The 25,763-nt window shown below is 38.3% G+C and overlaps 2 protein-coding genes across 4 annotated transcripts; both read left to right on the top strand.

Moving 5' to 3' along the window:
* Positions 1–1,410: 1,410 nt before the first annotated feature.
* LOC103433884 (uncharacterized) lies at positions 1,411–6,398 on the top strand. Of its 3 annotated transcripts, none has more exons than XM_070820009.1 (11): positions 1,411–1,855; positions 2,553–2,907; positions 3,499–4,177; positions 4,321–4,405; positions 4,554–4,641; positions 4,847–5,031; positions 5,194–5,326; positions 5,431–5,567; positions 5,673–5,747; positions 5,967–6,074; positions 6,167–6,398. In XM_070820009.1, the coding sequence occupies exons 2-11, from the start codon at positions 2,763–2,765 to the stop codon at positions 6,257–6,259; spliced, it is 1,728 nt and encodes a 575-aa protein (XP_070676110.1). In that variant the 5' UTR covers positions 1,411–1,855; positions 2,553–2,762; the 3' UTR covers positions 6,260–6,398. The 3 variants fall into 3 exon arrangements, with proteins under 3 accessions (XP_070676110.1, XP_070676111.1, XP_070676112.1); XM_070820010.1 differs by having other exon boundaries at positions 1,532–1,855; positions 2,735–2,907; XM_070820011.1 differs by having other exon boundaries at positions 1,539–1,723; positions 2,735–2,907.
* A 6,990-nt stretch (positions 6,399–13,388) lies between these two features.
* LOC103433883 (uncharacterized) lies at positions 13,389–23,345 on the top strand. The gene is made up of 6 exons (XM_008372169.4): positions 13,389–14,066; positions 19,441–19,570; positions 19,685–19,740; positions 19,854–21,611; positions 22,069–22,213; positions 22,591–23,345. The coding sequence occupies exons 2-6, from the start codon at positions 19,468–19,470 to the stop codon at positions 23,232–23,234; spliced, it is 2,706 nt and encodes a 901-aa protein (XP_008370391.3). The 5' UTR covers positions 13,389–14,066; positions 19,441–19,467; the 3' UTR covers positions 23,235–23,345.
* The last annotated feature ends 2,418 nt before the right edge of the window (positions 23,346–25,763 follow it).

The raw sequence follows: 25,763 nt of genomic DNA, 5'->3' as shown, positions 1-25,763 counted from the left end.
GGTCGTTACTAGTAACCACCATGTCATCCACATATACAATGAGAGATGTAACCTTTCCGTTCTGGCATTTCAGGAATAACGTGTGATCCCAATTACTTTGCCTATAACCGAATGCTTTCATGGACTTGGTAAATCTATCAAACCAAGCTCTCGGAGACTGCTTCAACCTATACAATGATTTCCTGAGCTTACATACCTTTTGTTTCCGTATGTCCGGATCATTACACCTTGGTGGAAGATCCATGTAAATCTCTTCGGTTAGATCTCAATGGAGGAATGCATTTTTTACGTCGAACTGTTGCAAAGGCCAATCTAGGTTTGCTGCTATGGACAGTAGAACACAGACTGTATTGATCTTCGCCACTGGTGCAAACGTATTAGTATAGTCGATGTCATATTTCTGTGTATACCCCTTTGCCACCAATCTTGCTTTAAAGCGATCCACTGTTCCATCTACTTTGTATTTTACTGTATAGACCCATTTGCATCCCATAGATTTCTTTCCAGCTGGTAAGTCAGTTATTTCCTAGGTAGCATTCTTCTTCAACGATCTCAATTCCTCGTTCATTGCATCTTTCCAGCAGGAATTTGCTAAGGCCTCCTGCACACTGTTAGGAATAGATACAGTAGATATTTGAAGAAAAAACAAGGATTTTATTTAGAAAGTAAAATAACTGCTAAGGCACTCCAAAAATCTCATTTTGCACTCAAAACTTTCTATAATTAGAAAGTAAAATACACCTGTGAGGAGTGTAGAATGAGATTTTTAGAATGCTACAACAGTTCTCAATAGTTTTAGTGAATAGAAGATTCAGAGTTCTTTTTAAGTACAAACGATATTTAGTACTAATTTGTAATTTCTCCCACAATGCAGTGAGTTGAAGAGAAAGATTCTACCATTAGAGCAATCCACTACGTGCAAAAGACTCCAAATTCTAATACACTTGTAATTGTGTTTTAATATAATGTAAAAGTAATTATTTGGAGTCCTAAGAACCAATATCGTGATATCAACTTGTATGTGTTACTCAAAACTATTTGCTATTAATTCACTGAATTTCATATTTATAATCAAAACCATTCATTTTATAAATGACTTTCTCATCTCAGCAAAAAAAAAAATCAATTAAACTAAGGTCGTTTAGTCATTGAATTGTATAAAACATATGAACAAATTTGGTAAAAGCATTACCAATCATCTATCGATTTGCTACAAGTTGATTGACTTAACAACATTAGTTTTAATTTTTTAATTATTTTAAAGATAACCTTTACAAAGTGATTTACGATATGTGTATCAATCATAATCACAAGTTCTAAAAATTCAACTCAACAAATTTTGAACATGAATTCTTACTCGTAATGAAGGATTATTCTATTATATATCTAGTTTGCCAATAGTTGAAGTTTATTTGGGTCAATTTCCAGCCCCCACTTTATAAAATAAGCGAGGATCTAGTCCGACGCAACTACGTGCCCTCTCATACAACCCCATCAAAAACATTTTGTAACAATCCCAAAAGTCTAAAATGCCCTTGCTTCTGATCTCGTTTCGTTCCCTGCCAAGGAGAGCAGTGCCCACCGAACCCGCCGGTGCATTTTAGCATCCGCCGCGAGCAGCTCACCTGCCCTTTAGAGAGAGAAAATATCCGTTAGCGACTCCGCAGAAAAATAAAAAGCTTTTATGCCGTTTTCGGAGAACAAATCCGGTGGGGCCACCCCCGTATGTATCAGTTCCTTATGATTTTTAATTTTCTTTTAAATATTTCACCTTTTTATTTATTTATTTATTTACATTTTGGGAGTAAAAACGAGGAAGCTCCGGGGCAGAGTTTGCAGAGAGATTGAAAAACGGGTAAGTTTCTCCAGGCACTGTTTGGTTGCCGAGAAAATTGAGGAAAACATAAGAAATTCCGAGTGTTTATTTTTTAGTTTTTTGTGCTTGTGTTGTTAGAAAACTATACATTTGAGCTGATTAAAATAGTTTGTATCTCTTTTATGCAAGGAAAAAGAGTTTTTTTTTTGGGGTTTTTTTCCTGCCCATATATGGTCAATGCTTAATGTTTATGTTCATGATCTGTGTGGTTTTTACAAAATATAACGCATGTATGTTGGGCGCAAAATCAAGTGCAGTAGCGTTCTAGGGTTCTTACAGCTGGCCCCCCTTGGTGGGATAAGATTTGGTTGTTGTTGTTGTTGGTGGTGGATGCTTAATGCTAGCTCAGCTGCCCTTTGTTGTAATTCTTTGTGGATGTTGTTCAATTTCATTGCTGTTTATCTGACTAATTTCGAGTGTTTTTCGAAGAGATATTAGCGTTTTCTTCGATTATTTATGCCTCATGTATGAGTATGAATGTATGTTTTGCTGTTATTGTTCTTGATCCTTGGTGTGAGAAGTAATAGGTCTAATATGTAAGATGTCCTTCCTTACTTGTAAATGTGCATGCTTTATTGCAAAGAGATTGATTTAAACTGCATAGTTGATAGAGGGCAGATTGTTATTTCTTAACTGGGTTCGATTACTGACTATCCAACTGTTATGTCATCGCAAGGTTCGAGTATTGCCTCATTTGATAGCATTGGATTTGTTACTTGCAATTGAATGATCCATACGCGACTAAGAGAGGAAGTTGTTGGATCTCAGATACTAGATTGCATCTATTGAATTGTAGCAGCGTTGAAAATGATACCCGTTCAGTGCTCCACTTACTAGTTCAGACTAATTTTGGTTCAGTTTCTGAGGACCGTCACTTCATTCTGGCATGGGCTTGGAGGAAAGAGTTGACATACATAACAAGCAAGGCAAAGTTAATCAGACATCAACTATTTGCAAGCATGCTTTTTCTGACCTGAAGCATATTACTCCGTTGGTATTCATATACCTCTTGAAAGAGTGCTATTTCCATGGTAAGGGTATTTTGCTCTCAATCATTAATTTCACTGTCTTTAAGCATGATTATGTTGTGACGAGGAATTTGATCCTAACTTGTTGTGCCTTTTGTGTTAGTGGTGTACCACGCTGTGGTCAATTACTCAATCATTAATTTTCCCCAAATTAATCCTTCATGTAGTGTATTAAACCATTTTAGTTCAAAATCATCCTGCTTGTTTTAAAATTGACATTTATTCAGTCATCTAACTGTTTAACAAAACTTATGCCCCAAGACATTTCCATACAGAGGCAAGATAAAACCTGTCTTAGTATTGATAGAACCAACTGTTCACTTTACCATCTACTCTGTCTGCCTTTCCAAATAACTTGATAGGCACTTAGCCCTCACAAGTGAGGCATACTTCTGTTGTGTGTTTCGATTACCATTAGAGATCCAGGATGAATTTATACCAATATGCTGTAGTCCAATCCTGCAGAAATTTACTCGTATGCTATGCTACTTTTTTTTTTGGTTGCAAATTGAACTGAGTTTGAATATAAGATCTTATTTTCTCAGCTTTTCTGCATGTACTTTGGAAGTAATGTTTCTTTTCTACATGTAATAGGCACATTTAAGGCAACTAAGAAGTTCCGAGTTCTTCAAGAACAGGTTCATCTAGTACTACGCAATGATCCCCAACCTGGACCAGCTACTTTTTTTATTCAGTGCCTCTATGTCTTGCCTATATTTGATTTATACTGTGAAGGGTTCAGTCATTTGATTATATCTGCTCTTCGCCGTTTCCTAAAATTGGAAACATGCTCGGGGGACGCTATGGAAGCAAAGGACCTCGCTGCCCAGTTGTTTCTCGATATTGTTGGGGGCTCTGTCAACCATGATGAGAGGATAGTTGAGAAGATACTTGAAGTTTATGATGTTCAGTTGGCAAACATTGATAAAGTAATGTGCCTAAATGCAAAGAATAATTGCAGATTTGACAATGCAAAAGAGTTTGTTGAGCAATATATATTTGGACTGATAGAGTCTCAATCATATATGGCTGCGGTTACTTTATTAGAGCACTTCTCTATCTGCCAGACTGGCCAATCGTTTCTCCATCGTATGATAGAAAGCAGACAGTTGAAAGCAGCAGATAAATGGGCAACATTCATGGGAAAGCCAATGTTATGTATTCTTGTCCAGGAGTACATTGGCAGGAACATGCTAAAAAATGCTTATGACATTATACAAAAAAACAATCTCCGACATGAATTTCCCGATGTTTACCACAAGTATAAAGAGAGGTATTTTTTTATATTCATATTTATGCTTGGTTGTCAAATTTATTTCTTTTTTCCACTTACTTTCCTTTCAATCATTCTATTTGTTGGTCTTGAATACCTTTTCTCGCTATTTAAAATAATAAGAGTTAATCATATACTTTCAGCACTATAAAGAAACTAGCAGAAAAAGGTTGCTGGGAAGTTGCAGAAGCAAGGACAAACAGTAATAGACAGCTTCTTGAATATTTGGTACGTAGCTTTTGGAATAGATTGCATTTCCAAATTGCATATATGTATGCATGTATGTCTGAATGTATGCTTGGTTGCATTCTTTTCATATTAAATGAATTATACTCTTTTGGTATTGCTAAATTTTTTTTTCTTGTTACTTTTGAAGGTTTACTTAGCAATGGAAGCTGGTTACTCAGAGAAGGTTGATGAGCTATGCGACCGATACTCGCTTGAAGGTTTCTTAAATGGAAAAGGTATAACAAACGTTAATTAAACCTCGCTTATCGTTATGAAATTATTTTTCTAGAGTTAATGCAGTGAAGCTGTCAATCCTAGCAATCTAAGTTTGTTCTTTAGCACAACTAGTAGTTTTCCTTTTTCTACTATTTAAAGACAACGTATGAAGATAGCAACTCGAAGTTGTACATTTAATATAACTTGTTTATCTTTTTTATTTAGTACCTGAGGCAAGTCTTCTTGAAAATCGTTATTTGCATCTCAATGAGTTGGTAGTAGAAGGTGTTGTTTGGGTTGATGAAGTTGATGCCTTGCGCAATGCAACCTCTCACTTTGAGGGATGCAAAGTTGTGGGTCTTGATTGCGAATGGAAACCGAACTATGTAAAAGGCAGCAAACCAAGCAAGGTAATAAGGCATATTGAATTTCATTCTTTGTTAGACTTCAGTTGTTTTTTCCCTACATTTCCAAATACATGTTCACTCTGAATGATACTCTCATAGTCAGCTAACAAGTTTCCTTCCGTTTACAAATCTTTGTTTTGTTGAAGTGTTTTCTCCATGTTTCAGGTTTCCATCATGCAAATCGCATCTGAAAAAATGGTTTTCATCTTAGACTTGATCAAGTTATTCAATGACGTTCCTGACGTCCTGGATGATTGCGTAACTCGCATTCTGCAATCTCCTAGGATTTTGAAACTTGGTATGAGAAATTGTAATACAGTGGATAAAATAGAGCCTCCTGACGATGTGCATAAATGAAATAAACTGGAAATTAAGCATGCCTGTGAATTATGCTCCTTGTAGGCTATAATTTTCAATGTGATATGAAGCAGTTGGCTCATTCGTATGGAGAGTTAGAGTGTTTCAAACACTATGAGATGTTACTGGACGTCCAGAATGTTTTCAAAGAAGCTCGCGGTGGTCTCTCTGGGCTTGCAAAGGTACCAGAATTGAACACACAACAATCTTTTCTTTATGTCTCTGTCGTTCTATCTATTTGCATTCTAATGCTCATAAATTGAAATTTACTTTGTGTACTGCATCAGAAAATACTGGGAGTTGGTTTGAACAAGACAAGAAGGAATAGCAATTGGGAGCAACGACCTTTGACACCCAATCAGGTAGTTTTTATACATATACATTTCACCTTTCTTACCACTGCAATGACTTTTGAAATTGATTTCTCCCTGACACTCGCAAAGCGGGGAGCCTTGTTGGGTTGTGGTCGCCCTTTAGATTACTCAACTACAGTTAAAGTTTTAGTATCTGACATGACGTGATGTTTGAGTTCTACATCCAATTGTGTAGTTCAAATAAACTTGAGGCATATTCTTGTGCAGCTGGAGTATGCAGCTATCGATGCAGCTGTTCTAGTTCACATATTCCGCCATGTTCGGAATCATTCCCAGACTGCCGAGGGGGAAAAACCCGAGTGGAAATCCTGCATCGTAAGTACAGATACAAAAACTTTTCCGATGAATTGTCATCGTGCATGAACATTTCTTCATTGAACCATTGAATGCGTTGGTTTAATATACAGGTTTCCCACATGGATAATAAGAAGACCAAAAAGGGGAGTCGAAAGGAGTCATCAGAAGCTGAGACAAAGGAAGAGCAGCAGCAACTTACTTAGCCGCGTCGCATTTTCCCTTTGCCGTTGGATTAGGATGTAAACACCTGTAAATTTATCCATTTGGTTAAAAAAAGACGGTGTTCAATCAAGATGATGGTCAAGAATTCTAAATATTTTCGCATTTGCCTAGTTTTCAAAATTTAATCTCCCTTGGTCCATGTGGCATGATTTGGGACAAAGCTTAAAAATTTTAGCCATAACTCATAAACAACTTTTATCTTCTAATGGTTATGGTTAAAATTTTAGCCAAGATTATTAAAGAATATTTTTAGTTTGAATTTTTTTGGTAATTCTTGAAAAAATAAATTTATGTAGACTATTCAAATTTATTTTATGAACATTTTAATCTAAAAATGTTTAAATTCGGATAAATAATGGAGAATCATGCAACTTAGGTATTTATAGAGTTTTTCGGGTGAAATTGAGTTAAATAACCTTTTTAATTGTTTTATCTGTTAGATATGTATTTGGGCTGTTGAATGATTTTTTCACTGTTAAATTTGATCTCATTTGATTATAGTCGTTAGATTATAAATAAAAATAAAAAATAGTTTAAAATATTATTGTTGGATCAACCAACGGTCATATTATGAGCCGTTGACTAGCCAAAGAGTCGTTCGCTCTATTATGTAGTGGAAGCCCGTCCTAATGGGCCCAACCATGCTTCCGTGTGGCGTGCGGCAAGTCTGTTTGGGGCGTGGGGCTTTAGTCGTGCAGCCCGCGCGCATTGGTTGATCCAGAATGAATTAAGCCAGACTTAATTCTTGAGAGAAATCTAACCGAAATTTTTTTCTTCCCAAAGCTTATTTTAGCGCTATGATTGAAAATAATTGGGGGGCGGGGAGGGGGGTGTCTAAAGCTTAAATCTTAAGCTTTATCCCAAACCATTGCAAATGGCCTTACCATGTAATATGGTTAAGGAGTCAGGTGCTGGACTGAAACCTTAAAACGGCCCCCCAGCTCCCTTTGGGTCCTTCTCCTGTTCAATTGTGCACAAGGATATGAGCACATGATTTGACCTTTTCTTATTCTGCACACTCGTATTTATGTTTTTATATTATCTTTTGATTTATTTAATTTAAAAATCAGAAATAAACACAGATGTGTAAGGTGAGAAAAAGGCACAAAAAATCACTTTTTTTTTTTTTGAGAAACTGGAAACGATTAATAACCAGGACAAAGATGCCAAAGAAACATAATGAAGCCTACCCCGAGGCAAGCATCAGAGAAACCCGGGTAATGCAAGGGGTTGAAGGAAACAGATGCAACAAGCAAACAACAAGCGTCACCCCTTCCGTTACCAAAGCTAACTTAAGAAGGACAAGGAAGTCCATCACTACATAATACATGAACCAAAGAAGATGGAGGCCTATCGACCCAAGTAAAATCACACATCTCCATATTTCTTTGTGACGCTAAGATGTCCACCGCCATATTGGCTGATCTTGGAGTCCAAAACCAGTGAAAGTCTTGAAGGGAATCTCCAAGCAACTTACACTTCGTTAGCACTGGAAATGCCTCCCACTTGCCATTTGAAATCTTACCCTTAAGGCAAGAAATAGAATCCTAGGAATCAGATTCAATCACAATAAAGTTGAAACCTATAACAGCTCTTATCTCACAGCCATGACGGATCGCAACTGCCTCTGCAGCTGCCGCAGATTGAGCAACATAACTACTCCTCCTAGCAGCAATAAAGGTGTCAGAAGAGTCCCAAGCAACAACCCCTGAGAAACCCGATTTTGTAGCTTTCTCCCATCTAGCATCGACATCGAGCTTGACAAATAGAGGAGGAGGAGGAACCCAACGGGCTGGCACCTAGGCAACAAGGTTGGCCTATGATGAAGTCAACACCGGGACCCTGGAGGCTTCATGGAATGTACAGGCAGTAGTATCAATGACAGCGATCACATGTCTCGGGTTGATAGATTACTTATGGAAAAGGAAATTGCATCTAGTTTTCCAAATTTGCCAACACGTGAATGCAACATATGATAACACTCTATCCACCTCAACCTTCGAATTCGAAGTGGAGTTAGTGAGGGTGATAAGCCAATTCACCCAAGTTGTGATAGCATTGCGATTAAGTCTAAGATTCAACATACCACCAAACCATATCGGTTCCACCCATGGGCATAGAAGAAAGAGATGCTCAATGGTCTCCTTGTGAGTTTGACATATTGGACAAAGAGGTGAGGGTGCCACCATTCTCGTAAATAGGCCCGCCGACGTAGCCAAAGCATTATGAACTGTCTTCCAAAAGAAACATCGAAGCTTAGGTGGGGTATGTAGCTTCCAAATAACTTTCCATAAATTTCCTGGAATAAATAAGGAGGAAGACGAAGCCCAATTGACCCTTTGAGCCGGCTTTGCATGAACGCAGTGATAGCCTGATTTAACTATATAAATCCCTCGACGATCATAAGGCCAAATCAACATGTCCTTTAAACTAGGATCACCAATTTGAGTATCCACAATGGCGTCGTCAATGCACACTGCACACCCTCCTAACAACGAGAAATTTTTGGGTCTGTCAAGTGGATTACATCACACATTCGGCCACACACAGTTGAGACCGTCCTATGTATTTTGGTTTTCCTCGCTTAAATGATGTTGTCATCTCATATTTGGACATTTCTGTCATTGTGGAGAAAGATTTAGAATTTTAGATGGACCAAGTACATTTTGATGGTGAAAAATAAGATTAGCATGTGAGTCTGTGACATTATTAGACCGAATTACTACTATAAATACGGGCGCATGGTAACGCTCACCGGACCAAAGAATTTCTCATTAACAACCCAAAACAAAGCAACGATTTTTCAACCGATTGGGAGTTTAATGTGAAGGAAGTGGGGTGTGTAAACTATTTGTATCACTTTGACCCAAAAAAAAAAAAAACTATTTGTATCACACTAACTTTGTTTAATATTACAAATACATTTTACACTTCAGGGGCAGGACAGTAATAACCTTCAACTCTCTAAATTTACTTAGGTTGACATGGCACTCAGAACTGTGTACAAAAACCAACCTTGGCCAACAAAAATCCAACCCGAAATTCTCGGTGTCTCTCTCTCCTCCCTGTCTTCAACCCAACAAAGAACACCAACTAATCACTTCTTAGCCACCCTTTAATATATTTAAAAAGGCAAAAATAAATCCTAATAATGCACATAATTAACATGCCTCGGAGTCTCTAAACTCTCTCCCTCTCCATCGCGAAAACATTCAAAGAGAAATCTTTCTAGAACGGGAGAGAGAGAGAGAATATCAATGGAGGAGATTCGATACCGTTCATATGCAGTTGCTGGCTGCCGGAACAACCTAGAGATGGTGAACGTGAGGAGATTAAGCGAAAACCGCACAATGTACATGGGGAGGCCACATTTTCATCCATCATGGGATCCGAATCCCTCCATGAAAACAGGACAATGCAACGATCTTCAACTCCGCATCGGGGGGATGAAGGCGAGGACAAAGAGAGTGTCGTCGACGAAGTCGAAGTCGATGAAATTGTGGTGGAAAGATCCAGAGATTAAGAGAAGAGGCCGAGTGGCTAGGTATAAGTTGTATGGTGCTGAGGGGAAGGTGAAGAGATCTTTGAAGAAAGGATACCGTTGGTTCAAGAGGAAATGTCTCGAGATTGTACGTACCATTTGAAATACTTTGACCGATTTGAAGACATTGAAAGCTCAAATGTCCAAGTTTCCCATTCAATTCGTGTGTACGAATAATGTACGTACGAGCGTATATCCTACGTATGTGTGTACGAGGCTTTCATGATTGCAAATTAGCATGCATGCATGCAATGGAAAAGTGATCGTTGGTTCTAACTTCTGAATTTTAGAAGTTTTTTTTTTTCCTCACTTGTGGGATTTGGGAAGGTGAATGTTCCTCAAATGTTGTTTCAATTAGGTGATCTTTTTATATTTTATTTTTCATTTATTCACAAAAAGAAAGAAAAAACAATTCATTGTTCCCCATTTGAGTTTTCAACCTTCTAATTTATGACCAAAAAAACCTTTTTAATTTATTTAAAAATTTTAATATTAATATATTTTAATATTATTTATGTAATGCTGTATTTTAATGATTTTCGTACATACATTAGCTTCTTTTATACGTTTTAATGTCGGAGACAAATGTTAATCAAACACTTTGGAGAGTCGTTTCATGAACATGCATGCAAGAATGTATCCAATCCTTGTGATAACTGTCTCAAGGCTTGCTCTCCAAGATAAATGTTTGTTGTCACATGATAAGTGAGATAAAAGAAGATTGGAATGGCAAAAATTATCTCGCGTATATAAGTTATTTTCCAAAAACATTGCTTTATTAGTTGACCTTCAATTATTACTCTGCCAACCATTTGTCTTGTCATATTGACGTGGTTTTGTGGTCAAAAGGAAAAATGAATTATGATTTTGATATTGATATTTTTTTTAAAACCAAAAATCTATGATTAAGACCAAGATCTAAGAAACCATAAAGAATTAGTTGACAAATGGCACATGCAATCATAGCGATTAACATATTGTTTAAGTGTTGCAAAATAGTAAGCAGACCTCATTAGATTCTACTAGACTATGACTTGGTAACAACCCTAGATAATGTGTTTCTTGTGGGCTCATTCTGTCTGCAAAAACATTTATGTATGCGCTCTCATTGGATTATTTTTGGATTTATTGTCCAGAGTTTAAGGATCAATAAATTTGGATTTTTGATTTGTGAGAAAGAGAGATTAAAGCTTTTGTGTGAGGTGAATCAGCGCAATGAGTTAATGAGGACCGTCGAATTCAATTTGAGTGGTTCCAATTGCCAGATCTTTTGGCTCTAGACAATAAGATCCAAAAAAGATCTATTTCCAATCATTTGTTCTCTTTGTAGGTATCGTCGTTCCAAACCAACATGCAACGTTATATAAGTAAAGTAAAACACACAATGATAGGTGATAGATTTAGAATGTTGTTATCTTAATATGCCCTATTTCACATAAGTTTTTTCATACGAATGGTTTGAAACACCGTCACTTCAGCTCCGGGTGTGAAGAAAGTTTCTCCCATATGAAAGGGATTCAGGTGAGAATATCAAGATCATCCTCACATGTAATGACGCCGGAGATATGAAGAAGACAAAGGAAAACAAACTTGTTTGGCCAAATGTTGTATTTTATTATTTTTTTAAAAGGAGACTTTTTATCTATAAGAAAAGGATAGTGGACCTTTTGCATGGAATCTTAACAAGCAGCAAAAAAAACTTTGAAGATGGCAACACCCTTAAGTTGTGAAAAGTAATGTCACCATCAAAAAAATATAAATGTAAATAAATGTATACATATAAATACAGAGTCTTTATCCAAAGGAATCTTTATTTTTTGGTAAAAATACATTGTGATGTCAATTATATATCAAATTTCAACGATCTGAATCATATATTTTTTATGTTTTCATTCATAGATCATCATTACAAAAAATAATTTAAATCTGAAACCATTTACTCATTTTATTATCATAATGAAATTTCAATATTTTTTAAAACATAGTGTTCATCGATGTGTAGTGGGCTCTATAACTAGGCTCCATTTTAACCAAAAAATAGGAATCTATTTGAATAAGGGGCTCGTACACACACACACACACATAAAGGGTAATTGCATTTTACGCTTCTTAAGTTTTAGGTGATTTTCAAAATCAATCATGAAGTTTTAATTTTCTAACATTGCAATCTAAGGTTTTGAAATAGTACCAATTTTCACATTTTTGTCTCTTTGAACGTCTAATAAATTAAATTTATGAGTTTTTTTGTCAGTATAATGCAAATGTAACTTAAACATGAACTTGTATAAGAGTCTCAAGCTTAATACGTCACGTACTAAACAAATGGTACAATTTCAATACCCTTCAATGCAATATGAGAAAATTAGAACTTCATAACCTATTTTAAAAATCACCCCCAAGTACTGGCAGCTACTACTTGTGTGAAGTTGTACTGTATTGTAGACCAATAATGAACTATGATTATATTTTTCCCTTTTAAAGACAAAAGAACTATGTTTTTTTCTGAATTTAAATTTTATTGGTAAAAAACATGTCATTAATGCATTTTGTTGCATTTGCCTAAGGGTTAATTATTGTAGTGTCCTTGAATGCATTGTCAAATCTCACATTACTACCAAACGTCACAATTATTTATAGAGTATGATTCTATCCCTTTTAAATTTTCTCTTATTTTCTTCCTTTATATTTGAGCAGTCACGATTAAATTAAATCAATATTATAAAAAGGAAGAAAGGAAGATGAGAGAAGATAATCCTACTCCTATATTTGCATTGGCATGTTGACTAATATTTGGTCTCACTTTACCACCTATTGTCAAAATCCTTAGAAATTTCGTCAAAACCACTAGCATTGCACGTATTGGCAGAAAACTGTAAGGGCGAGTCGGAGCCATGCCATCCATCTTGCTGAAGTTATCGACAGATGAATGAATGGACTCGATGTTGGGAAAAAAAGTAACGAGAAATTCTTGTGTACGCAATCTATTTATGAATGTGTATGATTAAAATGAATCCTAAGTATATAAAGTCTCATATTTTTATGAGTAGGTGATTAAAGAGAGCTAAATAAATCATTATAACTTCATAAAGCGTGAAATTTGACCATAATTTATGGACCACCAAAACCCTTAAACAAGACACATTGGTTCACATTCATGAAAATTTATGCGACAGAAGAAAGAAAGTCGTTTGATTTTCTAACTCTCTCGGCAATTCCCAAAATAGGATCAAAACGACTTTAATTCGAGTGATTTGAACCTTCGATTGATCTTAGCATTAAAGATAGGGCTCAAAACTATCAATTTAGTAGAATGTCTTATATTAAACGAATTTACAGTCAGCGATGATTGAAACAGATTTACTGTCTGTGGCGTCCCTTGTCCAATATTGTATTCTCATGTGCAATTTTTTTCTTTCTTTTCAAACGACGATGTATTATTGCACTGAGACAACAAATGATAATGAGTTCTTTCATATAAGTTGATTTCTCAATTTGGAGTCCACGTGGCAGGACGGTATACGCTGTGGCACATGATCTACCTGAAAAAAAATTAAATAAAAAAAGGAGGCAGGGTGGTGGAGTGGTCCAGAAAATAAATAAGTAATAAAATAATGGCATTTCTCAAGCTTCACAGGACTCATCAGCCACTCAGCAGCTCTCCCTCACAGCGATGATGCGTTTTCTTCTTGTTTTTTCATCCGATTCCTTGCTCAGTGCGAATTTCTAACGTCTCTTCTTTCTTCCATTTCAAACTCTCTCTCTCTCTCTCTCTCTCTCTCTCTTCTAGTTTCTGGTTTCTGCAAATTTCCCTCTGATTTCTCTCCAAGTTTGACATTTTTCCTCTGTTGCATTCCCAAAGACTTTCTCTCTCTCTCGCTGAAATTTAAAGACTGTTTTCTTTACTTTCAAAACCCAAATGGTTCTGCTGCTCTACGCTTTCAGATCTTCAATCATTTCCTCCACACCTGATTGTTCTTGTTTTTCACCACAAAATTTAGTCCAAAAATAGAAAGAAAGAGCTGGCGTTTTTTTGTAAATGTGGGTTCTTGGGTGAAGAGAATGTGGTTCAAATTGACTGGAGGTTTACTCATTTGACTGAAGGTCCTTCTGCGTATTTGAATCTCGGTTGCTGAGTTCGGAAAAAGCGTGGGATTTGAGTGATTTTCTGTGCCTACAGAAGGGAATGAAGAAAAAGGAGTGAACTTTACAGTGTCGAAAAATGGGGTTCCGCAGATGAAGGATTTGAGGTGAGATTTTGATTGAAAAGATTATAGATTTGTGCTTTCTATTGATTTTAGGGGTATCCATTTGCTTCTTTTTCATATGTATAATTAGTGGTATAATCCGATTTGTGGTGTTGATTTGAAGAATGATGTACATTTTAAGCAAATATTGCACATGGTTTCAACCCATGCCTTGACAGATAAACTGCCCACGTGGGCTGTGCATCTGTGTTTGTGCTTTATGGGCAGTTTCTGCACTATGGGCAGAGAGGACTCCACCTTCATTTATACTTAGTTTAATGCATGCGTGTACGTATCCAATGTATAAAGCAATGCTGCCATTGCAGCAGTATGAAATACAGAAATATCAAACTTAACATGGTATCAGAGCACAGGTAATCCTTTGCTCTGCTCTGCATTCACTCTTTCGCTGCTATACTGTGAACAGCGACATCTGCTACTGCAGCAACCAGTGCACTGCAAGCTGCACACTCGCTGCCTTGCCATCGCTGCTCTACCTGTCACAGCCATTAAGCACAGCCGCAGAGCACAGCTAAGCACAGCCACTGCACACTGTCTGTGAACATGGCAACTGACTCTTCCAGCAAACACACCAAATACGAAGATCCCAGCGATCCTCTTTATCTTCATCACTCCGATCAGCCTGGAGCGATTCTCGTCACACAACCATTGAATGACGAAAATTACTCCACTTGGAGCCGAGCCATGACCATGGCCCTCAATGCCAAGAACAAGGAAGGATTCATCAATGGAACCATTCAAAGGCCTGAGTCGACGTCCACAATTGAATACCAACAGTGGACTCGTTGCAACAACCTCGTGAAATCTTGGCTGCTCAACTCTGTCTCAAAAGATATTGGTGCAAGTGTCATCTACAACAATGTTGCAGCTGATATTTGGAATGAGTTGAAGGAACGCTTCTCTCACACAAACAGTGTCCATCTCTTCCATATCGAACAAGAGATACATGGAAGTGTTCAAGGAAATTTGAACATTGGTGCATATTATACCAAACTGAAAAGTTTTTGGGATGAACGTGATGCCTTGTGCGCTCTCCCAACCTGTGCATGTGGAGCTGCGAAAGAATTGATGCAGTTTCAACAAAGTCAGAAAACCATGAAGTTTCTCATGGGTCTCAATGAATCCTACGCTGCAGTTCGTGGGCAACTCTTACTTATGGATCCTCTCCCTGCTGTCAACAAAGCTTTCTCACTCATTATTCAAGATGAGAAACAGAGAGCAGTCTCAATACATGCTCCTGGAAGGTCTTCAATCACTGATGCCGCAGCTTTCGCCGTGCGGGACAACATGCGAAACTCTGGTAGGAATTTTTCTCCTAGAAATTCCCATTTAAAATGTGGCCGTTGTGATGCAACCGGACATACTTCAGAAACCTGTCGTGCACACCTCAAGTGCGACTACTGTAATTGGAGAGGTCACACCATAGACCAATGCCGCAAATTGAAAAAGGCAAAGGACAACAGCGATAAGGGAGATTATCAAGATCGCAGGGGTTCCAACTCGCAGGGGTTCAACTCCAAGGCTAATCACGTTGACATCAAACCAACGCCTCCAGCAACATCTCCTTCATCCTACAGCCTCACTCCCGAGCAATACCACAACCTGCTTGCACTCCTTGATAAGAGCCAATCTAAATCCACATCTAACCATGTCGGTACCACCTCTACTATGAATGATTTATCAGGTAGAGTTCTTTGTGCTTCTCCTCTCAATAAGGGAAGGAACTGGATTTTCGATACTGGCGCCACAGACCACATGGTTTGCTCACCAAGTTTGATGACCACAAGCGTTCCGGTATACAGTCGACAAGTGCACCTACCCAATCATGCACTTGCCGATATCACACATATTGGCACAGTTCGTCTCTCGAACGATCTCGTCCTTTACAACGTGCTTTGTGTTCCATCATTTAAACTGAATTTAATTTCTGTCAGCAAAATCACTAATACCTCATCTTGCTTTGTCATCTTCACTGATAAAAAGTGTCTACTTCAGGGCCAACGATCGGGGAAGATGATTGGGACGGGAACTGAACAAGGAGGCCTCTACTACCTTGATAATGTGACAAAAACCAGGTGCAATTCAGTGTCAGTTGTTACTCTTTCTGCTTCTCAGCTTTGGCATCAACGCCTTGGCCATCTTTCCAACAAAACCTTACGGGCTATCTCTCCTTGCATTAAAAATTTGAATTTTTGTAGCATTGATGATTGTTTGATCTGCCCCTTAGCCAAACAAACACGTGCTCCTTTTCCTTTGAGTTCTATTAATACAAAAGCTCCTTTTGAATTAATTCATGTTGACATTTGGGGAGGTTACCATGTTCCCACTATCACAGGGGCACAATATTTCTTGACCATTGTAGATGATTTCACACGATGCACATGGGTTTATTTAATGAATCACAAATCAGATGCACGATCATATCTCATCACATTCATCCACCTTGTTGAAACACAATTTTCCACACGAGTTAAGGTTCTTCGTAGTGATAATGGTCCAGAATTTTTTATGACCCATTTTTTTTCATCTAAAGGCATTCTACATCAAACAAGTTGTGTCTCTACTCCCCAACAAAACGGGGTAGCAGAGCGTAAACACCGCCACTTACTTAACGTTGCTAGAGCCTTGCTTTTTCAATCTCATCTTCCCAAGAAATTTTGGGGTAATGCAATCCTAACTGCCACTTATCTCATTAATAGGACTCCCACTCCTCTTCTTCACGGAAAATCACCCTATGAAATCCTTCATCACAAACAGCCAACATATGCACATTTGCGAGTGTTTGGTTGTTTATGTTTCTCTTCCACACACCACCATAGACCAACCAAATTTGATGCAAGAGCCACACGTTGTATTTTTCTTGGCTATCCATACGGCACAAAAGGATATCGAGTTTACGACCTTCAAACGGGTAAAATTTTTATTTCCCGTGATGTTATTTTTCATGAAAATGTGTTCCCTTTTTCTTCTTCCGTTGCCATCTCACCTGTTGTGTTTCCATATACTCAAGATATTGACTGTGATGACACCATCATTCATCCGTCCCTTCCACTAGAACAAGATTCAGTAGCCCAATCCACTTCAGTCGATCCATCCTCTTCAGTCGACCAATCCCCTTCACCACCTCGTCTTAAACGCCTCACTCATGCACCTGGTTATCTTCAACAATATCACGTTGGCATCAACCTTCCTTCTCGGTCCGTCCCTTCATCTCACTCGGCATTGACCACAGTGGTAGGTACTTCTTATCCTTTGTCTGATGTACTCACATATGATCGCTTATCTGCTCGCCATCGTGCTTTCACCACTTCCATTTCAGCTGCCATAGAACCCAGTTCATTCTCACAGGCCGTACGCGACCCCCAATGGCGTTTAGCCATGGAAGAAGAACTGGCAGCCCTTGCTGCAAATAGGACATGGTCTCTTCAACCATTGCCCCCTGGAAAGCAGCCGGTTGGATGTAAGTGGGTCTACAAAATCAAATTTCGTTCTGATGGATCAGTTGAGCGGTATAAAGCACGCTTGGTTGCCAAAGGTTATAGCCAAATTGAAGGCTTAGACTATCGTGAGACTTTTGCTCCGGTTGCAAAACTGACTACAGTCCGCCTACTTCTTGCCGTTGCCTCAGTCCAACAATGGCACCTTCACCAACTTGATGTTCACAATGCCTTCCTTCATGGTGACCTTGAAGAAGATGTCTACATGTCCTTGCCCCCTGGTTTCGGACGAAAGGGGGAAACACGAGTTTGTAAACTTCATAAATCTTTGTATGGGCTTAAGCAAGCCTCTCGTCAATGGTTTATCAAACTCTCTTGTGCTCTGAGCAAAGCTGGTTATCAACAATCCAAGGCAGACTATTCATTGTTCGTCCGAAACCATGATGGTAAATTCACTGCTCTCCTTGTATATGTTGACGATATTATCCTGGCAGGAAATAACATACAAGCAATTGAGGATATCAAGTCTTTCCTTACGAAGCAATTCAAGTTGAAAGACCTTGGCCAACTAAAATATTTTTTGGGCATCGAAATTGCTCGCTCTAGTAAGGGGATCACTCTCTCACAGCGAAAATATGCCCTTGAAATACTTGAGGATGCAGGTTACCTTGGTGCAAAAATAGCCACCTCTCCTATGGAGCAAAACTTATCACTCAGAAAGGACGAAGGACAATGCATCACTGATCCTTCTTCTTATCGACGGCTTATTGGGAGACTAATCTACCTGACAATCACGCGCCCTGATTTGGTCTATGCTGTCCACATTCTTAGTCAATTTATGGAGAAGCCTCGAACTCCACACTTGGAGGCAGCCCACCGAGTCTTACGATACATTAAGCATACACCAGGGCAAGGTATCTTTCTCTCTGCAAGAAGTCCAATCCAACTAAATGCCTTTTGTGATGCAGATTGGGCCAGATGTCGTGACACACGACGTTCTACCACCGGATATTGTGTATTCCTTGGAGAATCCTTAATCTCCTGGAAAAGCAAGAAACAAAACACTGTGTCACGTTCTAGTGCGGAGGCGGAATATCGCTCAATGGCAGCATCTTGTTGTGAAGTCACTTGGCTGAAATATGTTTTACAAGACTTGGGTATCAAACATAAACATCCAGTCAAGTTGTATTGCGATAATCAAGCAGCACTTCACATCGCTTCGAATCCGGTCTTTCACGAAAGAACCAAACACATAGAAATTGACTGCCACCTTGTACGAGAAAGGATTCAAAGTGGTATGATCAGGACGTCTCATATTTCAACCATGAAGCAACCAGCTGACATCTTCACAAAGCCACTGAGCTTACATCAGTTTACGACTTTGCTCCACAAGTTAGGAATAATCAACATCCATTCCAACTTGAGGGGGAATGTTAAAGAGCAAACCTGTCAGAGGAATATTGCACATGGTTTCAACCCATGCCTTGACAGCTAAACTGCCCACGTGGGCTGTGCATCTGTGTTTGTGCTTTATGGGCAGTTTCTGCACTATGGGCAGAGAGGACTCCACCTTCATTTATACTTAGTTTAATGCATGCGTGTACGTATCCAATGTATAAAGCAATGCTGCCATTGCAGCAGTATGAAATACAGAAATATCAAACTTAACAGTGGTATAATCCGATTTGTGGTGTTGATTTGAAGAATGATGTACATTTTAAGCAAATGTTGAAACTTTAGTGTAGTTATGTTTTTTTTGTATTTTTTTTTTAAATCTGTCAATAAGCAATGTAGGTAAAATTTAGGTCTTAATTTATGCTAATTAGTTGTTAGTATTGTTATATTTGAATACCTTTGCACATTTAGTACAAATTGCCACATGGGTTCTGTTGAAGTGGTCCTTTTTGTTTGAATCCCAGGCTCCTATAGGTCTGTGGAAGACAAAAATGGAGGTTGAGAAGAAACGTTCAAAAGGGGGCTTTCTTAACTTGTTTGACTGGAATGGAAAATCTCGGAAGAAGCTCTTCTCGGCCAGTTCTGAATCATCGGGTAGTTATCTTTTCCATTTTACTTCATTTTTTGTTGTGTATCTCGCGTATTTATCTGCAAGTGGTGGTTCTTAGTTAAGCATTGTGTTTAACTTTTGGCATTTTGACTGTAAAGGATTAAAGCATGGGAAAGAATATGTGGAGAGTTTCTCAAAGCCAGGGCTCTATAGGGTAGGCAAAGATCCTCTACCCTCTGATGTTAGTCATACTCTTGTTTCTTTTTCATGTGACGGAAGTATTGACAATCTGCATTTGTACTTTTTATACTGTTGGGATATTTGCAGGTAGAGGTGGATGAGAGTGGAACTGCAACCACTTCAAGTAAGCAAGGAAGTAATGACTGGAATTGTGCTTCATCAGTGACCAGTGATGAGGGATGTGGGGTTAGAGCCCCTGGTGTAGTTGCTAGATTAATGGGTCTGGATTCGCTGCCTGCTTCAACTGCCTCGGAGCCATCTTCTGCCCTACTCTTTGACTCCCAGTCGCTTAAAGCATCTCAACATGAGAGGAGTGGTCGTAATTTATGGAGTGATTTTTATGCCACCGAGTACATAAATGTGCCAAAGAAGCTGGATAGGTTTTCTTGGAATCTTGTAGAGCCTAGGACACAGGAGGTACCATGCCACCCAATTGAGAGATTTCAAACAGAAGCTTTGCCTCCAAAATCAGCTAAGTCAATTCCAGTTCCTCAACATAAGCTTTTGTCACCTATCAAGAGTCCTGGCTTCATTCCACCAAAAAATGCGGCTTATGTAATGGAGGCAGCCTCAAAGATCATTGAGGCAAGTCCTCAACCATCTGCCAGGAGCAAAGTGTCACCTGTGGGGCCTTCTTCAATTCCCTTGAGAATTCGGGATTTGAAGGAGAAGATGGAAGCTGTGCGTAAAGCATCAAGACCTGAAGGACCCAAGGAAGCTAGTGACTTGAGGTATATGAAAGGACTGCCGAGTGACAGGCGCCATAACGGGTCAGGTAATGTACCAGTAGCCAAGGCTTCTGTGGATTCAGAAAAACAAAGTTACAGGGATATGAGGAATAAGGGCAAATCACTATCACTTGAAGAACAAGCAAAGGTCAATGTTCAGAGAAGGGAGGGGTCAACTTCTTCTAGTAATAGAAGTTTTATGAACCAGAAGGAACAAAATGAGGTCAAACAAAATCAGTTTTCCAAGAGCAGGTCAGGTACACAAAGACCTATGCATAAGAGAACTTCCGTTGACAACACAAGAACTGCGCTCAAGCAGAATAACCAGAAGCAGAATTGTGTATCGAACAGAGATAAAATGACTTCAAAAGGCATGGTTCCTAATCAGCCTACTAGAAGAATGCGGCCACCTGACGGCTCTAGTGGGCCAAGCAAAACTGTGAATAAGACTATTCTAAGCTCTGAAATTGGTTCCAGAAAGATGGGCTCAAGGGCAACTGCTACTGGAAAAAAGTTTCCATTATCCACAAGAAAGAATGTTTATGGAAAGTTAAGGTCTGTTCATCGGGATGTTCGTTCAGAAGAAACTGTTTCCAATGAAGCATATATTGGGGAGGATGAAAGATCAGTGAAATGTAATGTTTCAAGGAATGGGTGCACCAATTTCGGCTCAGATAATAGGAACCAAGGCATGGATGTTATTTCATTTACATTCACGTCTCCCCTAAAAAGATCATTCTCTGAATTGCAGTCACCTCAAGTCACAAGTATAAATAACTGCTTTTGTATTGATTCTTTTGGTAACAATGATGAGCAGTTCTATCCAGAGAATTTCACATTATCTTCACCTGGGTTGAACGTGATTGGTGGTGATGCTTTGAGTGTCCTTTTGGAACAAAAGCTTCAAGAACTGTCATGTAAAGTTGAGTCATCTCAGCGTAATCAATCCAGTGAAGTGACTTCTGGTAGTTCTATGTCTTGCTTGCAAGATATGATTTCCAGTGTGGCTAGCACTACATCAAGAGGCAAGGGGTTCAAATTTGGTTTAACCAAAGATAAAACTCACAGCACATACGACAATGGTTGCTTGTCGGTTGAGGTTAACCAGCAGTGGCAGGTTTGTTTCTTTTGTATAAACATTTTTCCTTATGCAGATTCTGTTTTATTCTTAATGTTCATGACTCATGATTTTTTGCTCTTGGTTTTTCCTTTTTCTTTTGTACAAACATTTTCACTTTTAGTTTGTTCTATAGGTACCTAGAATTATAGGTCTTTTCTTAAGATACCAATCCGTGCTTCAAAGTCAAGGTTCTGTGTTAAAAATAAAATTCAAATTCCACTACAGCTGGGTGAAAATATTTGAGAGATAATGGTGACAATTTAAGCAATCAGCTATACTAGTCTGTATTTGATCCATATTTGTGGAAAAGATTTAGATTTTATTGTTATTTGAAATTTTGGACAAAATTCTTTCACTTCCCATTAATCTTGTCAAGAGCTGCGTTATTTTGATTCTTAGTTTACGTCATGAAGATATACTCACATGCTAATCAAATTCTCTTAAACAATTTCAGGGATCAGAAGGGGTGGAAGAGTGTAGCAGTAGCATCAGAAACAGTGCAACTGGAAAAGAATTTGATCGACGTCTTAGTCCAGTTTCAGTTTTTGAGCACTCATTTGAGAGTCGAACCTGCACAGATAACAGAAGTAGCACCAATGGTACAACTAAACTTTTCTATATCTTCCTTTTCCAGTACATACATTCAGTAACAATTTCTTAGATCTAAGTGTCAGATTAAGAGTTTTTGCACTGTGAATAGCTTCGCATTTACTCATTACTATCAAAGAATAGCCAAGAACCTAGTGGACCAGAGAAAATATTAAAAGATCTATTAGGCACGGACGAGTTTTATGTATATCCAAGAACGTGACTTACACAGCTTTGAGAATGTCTATGCTAGTTGATAGTCTTGCAAGTAGTAAAAATTAGATAAGACAAGCTCAAACCACCCCCTGGACCTTTTTGTATAATTTAGGCACTATGTTCTTGTGATAGAAAAATGATTTAACATGCATGCTATACTCTTCATTTACAGGCAGTGACAGTGAGAGATGTTCGTTGGCTCAAGTTCAAGATCAAGGTAGTTCATTCTCTTCATATGGTGTTTCAGAGTTCCTCGACTCAGCCTCTTCAGCTTCCACAGGGGATGCCAGCGGAAAGAGTACGACTGTAATCTCAGGTTCCTATTATTTTAATCAAACAAACGATTGGGAACTGGAATATGTAAGATACATCCTAAGCAATGTAGATTTAGAGATGGAAGATTTCGCATTGGGTGATGCTCAACACGTCATCACCCCCAGTCTCTTTGACCATTTGGAGAATCAAGAACAAGAAGAGTATCTGAAGCTCGAGCAGAAGATCATGTTTGACTGCGTAAACGAAACCCTGCAGTTCAGATGCAAGCAAATTTTTGTGGGAAGCGGCAAAGCGTGGGATAGATTGACCACATTGTCTCAGAGGAAGGGACGGCTAGCTGAGGAGTTGTACAAAGAGATTTCGGGTTGTAAAAACATGGTAGAACTGATGGGGGATGAGCTTGTGGACAAGGACATGAGCACTCAGCGTGGGAGATGGCTTGACTTTGAAGTCGAAGCATTTGAAGAGGGTTTGGAGATTGAGAAGGGGATACTGAATTGTCTGGTGGATGAATTGGTGTCTGATTTTTTGAACTTCTAGTCTCTCTTTAAGTTTGCCTTGTATTAAGAACTTCTAGCCCCTCTTTAAATATTTTCTTCCAGATGATAATTTCCTCAACATTAGAATCTACTGCTAGTAAACCATTTTTCATTTCTCGTGTGAAATCCTTGGTGTATAGGATTGAATTCGATTATGAGGTAGGATTTGATCTCATCGGACTAGATTGGATTGGAATGGATAACTTAAGTATTCCGGGCTTTTGGTTCGGTGTTTAGGTTTTGGGTCATGGGGTTGTAGTGAGATTAATTACTCCACATTTTCTGAACGATTAGTTCTCCTGCAAGAGGGATTAACATTTTATCCAATTCTTTATTCACTTTTGGTGATTGGATTAATCTATTCTAATCCTACAACTCTGCTCCAAAATTGTACATTGCTTCGGTGTATGACATGCACCGAAATAACCGATAGTTGAATGTGTGGTTAAAGTTCTAATAGATAAAGAACACTGGTGCTGCAAACTAGAAATCCCCTTGCTACAAACCGGATCCACCAAAGGGAGAGAGATTTACGTGGAACTTTAATGTTAAGGTAGTATTGTTCTAAACTTACCACGTGTCATGTCTTTTAACTCTCAGATTTCTCATACGACATTGCATGATTGGTTCGTCTTGGCTTCATTCACGCAATTCATTCCCCGCCAACAGAGGTACCACACTAAGTTCTCCTATTGCAAGCTGCAAAATGTACAATTTTAACTGCAATAATAGATCAATGTTTTATCCAGGATGAAGCTGTGTAAAGTTACTACACGTCAAATTCCATTCAAGTTTGAATAACCAGAGATCTTGGCTTGGTGCGAGGTTTGGTTCTGGGTCTATTTTTTATCATGGTACCAATCTGAATTATAGTATTGGTCCAATCAACCCTACTGGAATTGGAGGAGAAAAACTTTAAGTACGGGCATTCCGTCATTTGGAGCACATCATTTTTAATCAGAGAGATATTCTATAGTTTCTAATGCATCACTTGACTAATGTTCATTGGACGGATGATGTATCATGTACTTTTTGAACATGTGACAAACATCTATTGAACATATAACAACATTAGAACAATCTCTTGGTTGCAAGGAAAAATCTCCCTACAAACTGACAAAAGTATACAACCTTTTGTATTATGGTCTCACCTAACCCTCGGTGGCTAAAAGGTGAGAACTTCGAACTTCCATGGTTAGACAACACTACAAAAAAATTTCTCCCACCCAAGGGCTAGGCTTCTAAACGGGTTGGTTTCTGGAGCAAATGTGAGCTGAAATTATTATAAAGTAGGAGAAAGTATGTTGTGTCATTGGAGAATATCCTCTTGCTTATACGACGTGACGGGTGTTATAAACACAAACGTGGCCTACCTCACACAAAAGCAGTTGAAGACCAAGAGTAGTAGTAAACAAATGGGGCAAATTAAATAAACTTGTTCCCTTTTCTTATTTAACCACAAACAGAAATAGAGTAAAAGTAAAATAGTAAAAATTGAGTGAAGGACTTTCAACCATGGCAAACCAACTGTCGACTCCTACCCTTCAAGCAATTGTATTATGACACTTGCTGTACTGGTTTGTGTTCTTAGTATATTGAAAAATTTCTACTTCAAGTGCATTTCTTACCTCCGTTTATGGAGATAAGAGTAACTGTGTAATTCAATAGCATAACATGTTCCTAAAACTTCATCACATTGAATTCTAAATTTTTTTTTTCACCATTTACTTCAAAATCTAAAAGAACAACTCTTCATTCATATCATAGGATGTTTATGGTAGCCCAAAGCTATATAGGTTAAACTATGTTTAACTTAAAATAAATTTAGCATATCAAATGCAACATGAGAGAAATGATAACTTTTCTTTCCAATACAAACGATGTTGGGGGAGGAAGATTCGTAAACAAGATTTCGAAGGCATAAAGAAATGCTCGTAGTTACTTAAACTGTAAGTCACTTATCACCGCAAATGATAACTGTAGATATTATTCAGATGAGATTTCTTACCATGGTCACTCATAAAAAGCTTACAACAATACAAACACTAGTTTCCTTGTACCAAACTGGTGGTGGAATCTGCTATCTTGATAAATCATGTGCCACCAAGTGGGCCTTTTTGTGCTCCGGACAAGCTTTGATCAAAACAAAGGAGCTTATATCAAAGTATTGTTTCATTGAAGGACACCCTACCCAACTTAACCTAAGCAGAGCCACATAAAAAACCAAAAGCCATAACTGTTGATATCTTTTGGCAACACAATTCATGGCTCTCAAAACTTTGTATTAATCAGTATAAATTGTAACTCCATATGACGGAAAAGTCACGGGTTCAAGTTGTGGAAACCTTTGTGCAAAGTAAAGTTAAGGCTGCGTACTGCAGATGTTCTCCTGTCCCCCGGCCCTCGCAATAATGAGAGTCTTGTTAGCTTGGGATCGCCATACTAATGTAGTTCAACTCGATACAAGTCAAATGAATGATGTGAGAGTTGTACACCGGAGAAGTACAACAATAATCTACAGTTTAAAAGT

The sequence above is a fragment of the Malus domestica genome, chromosome 04 (assembly GCF_042453785.1).
Source record: "Malus domestica chromosome 04, GDT2T_hap1".
Lineage (NCBI taxonomy): Eukaryota > Viridiplantae > Streptophyta > Magnoliopsida > Rosales > Rosaceae > Malus > Malus domestica.
This window is presented reverse-complemented; position numbering and strand designations above follow the sequence as displayed.

Coding starts and splice junctions, on each gene's coding strand:
- LOC103433884 (XM_070820009.1), top strand. CDS start 2,763: ATGGGCTTGGAGGAAAGAGTTGACATACATAACAAGCAAGGCAAAGTT. Junction 4,178..4,320: donor TACCACAAGTATAAAGAGAG/GTATTTTTTTAT, acceptor ATATACTTTCAG/CACTATAAAGAAACTAGCAG. Junction 4,642..4,846: donor AGGTTTCTTAAATGGAAAAG/GTATAACAAACG, acceptor TTTTTTATTTAG/TACCTGAGGCAAGTCTTCTT.
- LOC103433883 (XM_008372169.4), top strand. CDS start 19,468: ATGGAGGTTGAGAAGAAACGTTCAAAAGGGGGCTTTCTTAACTTGTTT. Junction 19,571..19,684: donor GGCCAGTTCTGAATCATCGG/GTAGTTATCTTT, acceptor TTGACTGTAAAG/GATTAAAGCATGGGAAAGAA. Junction 21,612..22,068: donor AGGTTAACCAGCAGTGGCAG/GTTTGTTTCTTT, acceptor AAACAATTTCAG/GGATCAGAAGGGGTGGAAGA.